Raw genomic sequence first — 5531 nt, 5'->3', positions numbered from 1 at the left:
AGCACCTTCGTACTTGCTACAGATCATCTGGAAGATCTCAAACGCACTAGTTTTGTCCTTGACCATGAGAACATGCTGATCATCGATGGTCTTGATAAGGAAAGCCTTTGTTTTTGCCTCGTTGAGTCGAAGCTTTTTCGAGCTCAGCCTCTGGCTTTTAACTATCGGCCTCTCTGCTCGCTTCAGTTCATCCCGCTTCTGAGCAGTGGATGACTGGATAACGGGGGGATTTTCCTGCCCCATTTCCACGTCGCCGTCATCTCCGGCTGTGGGTGCATCCGAACTTGCGGAGCTGGCGTCGGAGGAGGACTCGCTCGATGAGGAGCCCACCATTTCGTCGGCCTTGGGAGCACCGCCAGCGTCAAGCGCGGCGGACATGTCGTTCATGTCGGAAAGTGCCGGGTTGGATTCTTCATCGGAGTTGAGCTCGTAATCGGAGTCACCGGTGTAGTCGACGTAGCCGAGGAGGTTCTTTCCTTCGAGGGCGGCAGTGACGCGGGTCTTCCAGATGATGCAGGTCCGGCCATTGAGGGGCGGAAACGCGCGGTCGTCAGCGGTGGAGGCTTGCGTTGAGCTCATAACCTAGTGAAGGAGAGGCGAGGAAGTGGAGGTGCTTGAGTAGATGAGAGAAAAAAGAGATGTGATTGAATTTTATAAGTCTGTCTTCAGCGAGTTTCCTGGGCACCATTGATTAAGTTTTACTGTAAAAGGTGATGTATCGACTTATCCAGGATTGGGTACAGAACATATTCTGTATGGTAATACATTTTGTACAATAACTTGTACGCTATGGCACCAATTAGGACACATCGTTGACACAACTTGCTTTAGCCACGGCTCTTTCATGCAAATCGCCAGAAAACCGTAGCCTAAAATTAAAATGATGTGTTTACACACATGCTTAAATTAGATCATACAAGAACGGGCCATTTGCAGATAAAACTGCCAACTTGACCAGGAAATGCCAGTACGGCCGCCTTGCTCCGCTCGGCGGTTAGTTTAGCTTTCGCAAATTGTGCATTCAGAATTCAGATTCTAAAAATCCGGATGGAAACGAAAACATGGGTGAGAAAATATTATTGTTAGTGTTGCTTTGCTCCGCGGAGAATATATTTACCGGTAATAAAACTAGAGGTGTTGCTTTGATCTGATTAAGGCTTCGTTCACCTTTGATATTAACGCATTAACGTATACATACACCCTCTAAATATTGGCGAGCGCTGCACTCGCCGTCCCTATTCAGATTCAATCCCATCCTGGCCTAACTGGCAGCCGGGGCACTTAGTTGTATGATACCACGTGTGTTGTAATTGACGGCGACGTCAAGCCACTTACGCGCGCCGGATAGTGTCACTACCGTATCTGTTCAGTCACAGAGCGGTTCTAGGAAGATTTAAGCTATGTGCACTTTGATTCCGCAGCAGCTACTTTGGCTAGAAGACCCCATGTACGCGCCATGATCATTTTTCAGTAACCAGCCATCAACTTTACACTGTAAATACCAACGTCAAATCATAGCAACCCTTCTACTAACGTTAGTAGTAGAAGGGATGACTACATTGCTAGACCGCTCAGCACTACATATAGCTGGGTTTGCGGTTGGCCTCTGTGCTGTTGTGTACTACCACTATTCGCTGGATAGACTAGTGTTTGTATCTTGTGTGCGCTCACTGTTTGGCGTATTTCCACCTACTACTCTGTGGTTCTGCGTACGTACTCATGTGTCTATTGACACAATGTGAACGCTGTCTCTTGTGTCCACTACCACTATAGACTACAGTAGATGAAGGTCGTGGTGGTTAAATTGGCTTTCTATTAGTATTTGGTTTGCTTAGTGTTTCTTTATATTATTTCTGTATATTAAGCCATACAGGAAGGTTCGTGAAATCCATACTTAAAGTATCACTCTAGGGTAGTGTGCTTTATCTGTGGAAGTTATATATGTAGGATCGCTGGAAACACTTCCAACTAATACATATCGATGCCAATATATTTCGTAGATGCAATTAAGTATCATTGAGGCTTATACCTTGCGTCGATGTAATAGCAGCTAGGCGTATATCTTTCCAAACCGGAAAAAACTTCTGCCCCTAAACATCCTAAATCTTGATTTGATGCTACTAAGCGATAGCGAGTGCCCGTACCCACCCTCGGTATTTGCGCAGGTTGGCCCTGCGTCGAGCTCCATAGAGATCCGCGCATTCAGGTTGGACAATCGTTTTTCAGGAAAGTTCAGATCAGTAATTTTTAAAATGAGGTTTAGGACAAATTTCAAGTATTTATTCCTTAAGTCGTTTCATTGGTAGCTACATTAAAAGCTTAATCCCATCAAGGTAAATTCTAGAACAAAAACATGGGGGTATGGCTTGGCTGATAGGTGTCAGCATATCAAAATGTAGCCTACAGTATTATAATGTCGCACCTCTCCATTCCTACGGGGTTTTGGGAAACTGCGGTGCACATAATATCTGGAATGGCTACTCAGATAACTTAAATTTATTTTAAAGATGTTTTTAATAATGATTGAAGTTACTAGGCAACGATTAGGGAGATCACCCGGTCCTCGGTAGTATTTGAAGGACAATAGCATGAGACTCACATCGGCATTTTCAAATAAGGCGGCCAATCGCTAATACAGAACGATTATACTGGGAGGTCAGCTTTAGCTGGCTGGACAGTTTAACCGGTTTTATCACATTGGCGGTGCTCACTATATATATGCTGGGAAATAGGCAGGAGGCCATAGACTAATGATTGATGGATGTAGACGTGAAAAAAAATAGCCTTCCTAGGAATTAAATTGACATTTGACATCAGTGTTAGCTTTTATTCCACGTAAAAGTAACGCGGTTTAATGGCGACTTGGTCTGCTTGGATGTCAGATACCCTTCTATCCCCGCCGATCGTTTCGTCGCGTTTTACCACCACAACTTTGTTATTGTATCTCTTAACTTCCACAAACATGAACTCGTTAGCAGAGTACTAATAACACACTCCTCCCGTTTACTAATGTATTCCCGAGGTTCTATGTACTTGCGATCACGCCGGACTTCTTACTACCACAAAAACATGCACTCTACAGGAAAATCATATGTAACAATCGAGAACAGATTTGCCAGCACCAAACGATTGAATTACAGCTGTAGTCACCACAGTAAAGTCATTTGACCGACCACATTCTGAAGCATTTTATTTGCATATTAATTGCACTTAGGCATTTAAGCACCACATATTTCGTACCGAAACGTCCTGAAATGGTGTACTAAAATATAAAAAATCATTACTTTTAGTGAGGCACAATACTCTGTTCTAGCCTAGCAAATGTCAGAATGATAACAAGAACTTACAGTAAGCCAGCTCTACATGCCTAGGAATTTTGTTGTTTTGTTATTTTATGCAGGGCGAGTCATTAGAGTTCTGCGTAGCTGTGTCACCAGATCTATTCGTATAAGCCAGGCCACTTGAGCCGGGCCTACGAAGGGGCTACGAAGGAGGAAATGGTCGGAGAAAATTGATCATTTGGCCTTTATTGTCTAGAATCACGTCTACGTAAGATCGGAGACCTTAGGACCTGTGGCATTAGATTTTACCCTACAATCATTATTAATACATCAAATCTTAGGTAAAACCCTACCCTCTCCTTCTTAGGACCATCCGTTTGAGGTCTGATTGGTCAAAGTTTGAGAAAGGCACGATCTTGTGAGTTACACACTCTATCCCACGGAGTCCGTCGTTCTGATTCGATGTTATCTATCTTAAACACGCATCGCTTGTTGACCAATGACCGGAGCGGTTCCCGACTTCTATATCCGTAGGCAGCGAATTTTCCAACATTTAAACTGCCGAGTGTCAGGGGTATAATTCTCCGCGCTTTGTTGTCGCTGACGACTGTCGACCCGTCTCGATAACCACTTTCAACGCCTGGTAGACAGAAAGAGCGCGATGACGTCGTGCCTGCCCTTCGCGCAGTCGAAACTGTTCCGTACCAAGCGGAAATGGCGGGCCCCGTGGACACCTGGGGCTCATTGGACGATAGGAACACGGTATTGATAGCCCATATTAATAGTACGCCGGTGACCGTCGGAGGAGGTCGAAGCCGTAGGCACTGGTGTGATTCTGTTGACTACCGTAAGGTGGCGAGCTTCGTGCTGTTCGCGCTTTACATGGTGACCAACGTGGGTTTCGGCGTCAAGGGTTGGGTCACATTTTTCATGCTCATCTTCGAGCCCGACCAGCACCGCTCCCGCGCTACATCGGCGGGCGGGGGGGGGAGGCATCTGACTGCTATTTACCGGTACTTTCTTCTACGTCCGGTGCCTCGTGCGCTCTCGCGTGGACGACTACTTACGCGGCATGATGGACCACGCAAGATTTTCGTAGCCATGTCTCTCGCCTCGGTCTTCTCCGTCAACACTGATTTCTACCTGCACGTGCCCGCCACGATGCCGCTCAGGGACCTGGGGATTACGCAGACACCAGAGCACGGTCTCCACTCCAAGTGGCGGCCTGTGGGTGACATCCTGACCGCCGGTGTGCCTGTCATGCTCCTATTGCAGACCTTTTTTTATGAAACGCCCCAACCGTTGCTGCTTCGGTCGTCTTTTTTCGCATCGACATTATCTGCTATTTCCTCCGCATGCTGACGGTATCCGTGACGTCGCTGCCTGGCCCTGGACCTCACTGCCGCGCCGGTAGCTCCGACTACTTTCCTCCTATCACGTGGATAGATACTGTCCATCGCGTCGGCTCCATTTACGGCAACTACTACTCTTGTGGTGACCATATCTTTTTGGGACACATAGCGAATACAAACTCCGCCGTACTGCTGTATCTACGGACTCTGGCTCGCAATTTCGCTGGCCGCACCGCCTCGAAGATTCGTCGGGTGTGTAGAATGACGTGCCTTATGAGCTTTGGCGCGCTGTGCATCGCTGGCCACAAGCGCCACACGGTGGACGTGGTGCTGGGATTGATCATCTCGACTCTGGTGTTTTTCCACTTCGAACACAGTTGGACACCGCTGTGCTTCCAGGTGCCTAATGAACTTCTACCAGTGGGCGAGCTGCAACGAATCTATGGCTCACAGTTCTGGAAGCGTTTCAGTATGGACGTGTCTGACGATGCGCTGAGCGAGCCGGACGACACCAAGGTAGATGAAGAGGTCCACCGACTGCTCAGGACTAGCCCGTCGACGCGCAACCAGGTGCAGCTCATCTGCTAGCGAATACCCCGAAGTATCTTTCGTGTTGCTGCTTTGTTTGCTCGGCCTTCAGACGCTAAAGGCATACAAACCACATGCTTCGTCAAAGGTCAGGGCGCGTTGGAGCAAGTAATTTGTATCGATGGGCCTCAACATGTCTCTTCTTTGTAGTACTAGCCGTTCGCCACCGCTACGCGGCGGGGTGGAATGATTTGTTGGAGATGAGGTGCCGCAACTATAAGTACTTCGTGATGCTTCGTGCTTCGTGAGCGCCGTTCACCCCAGTACGTCGTGGCTCCGTGTACCTAACCGCTTACCATTTTGTAGTCTC

General features: G+C 47.5%; 1 protein-coding gene across 1 annotated transcript; it reads left to right on the top strand.

The window, feature by feature from the left end:
- Positions 1–3995: 3995 nt before the first annotated feature.
- On the top strand, positions 3996–5221 carry PITG_11778 (uncharacterized protein; the record flags this gene model as incomplete). The annotated part of the gene is made up of 4 exons (XM_002901237.1): positions 3996–4199; positions 4371–4582; positions 4696–5110; positions 5204–5221. 4 exons carry the CDS (start codon positions 3996–3998, stop codon positions 5219–5221), a joined length of 849 nt encoding a protein of 282 aa, XP_002901283.1.
- Between the last annotated feature and the right edge of the window lie 310 nt (positions 5222–5531).

Source organism: Phytophthora infestans, genomic scaffold, assembly GCF_000142945.1.
Source record: "Phytophthora infestans T30-4 supercont1.22 genomic scaffold, whole genome shotgun sequence".
In the NCBI taxonomy this organism is placed as follows: domain Eukaryota; phylum Oomycota; class Peronosporomycetes; order Peronosporales; family Peronosporaceae; genus Phytophthora; species Phytophthora infestans.
This window is presented reverse-complemented; position numbering and strand designations above follow the sequence as displayed.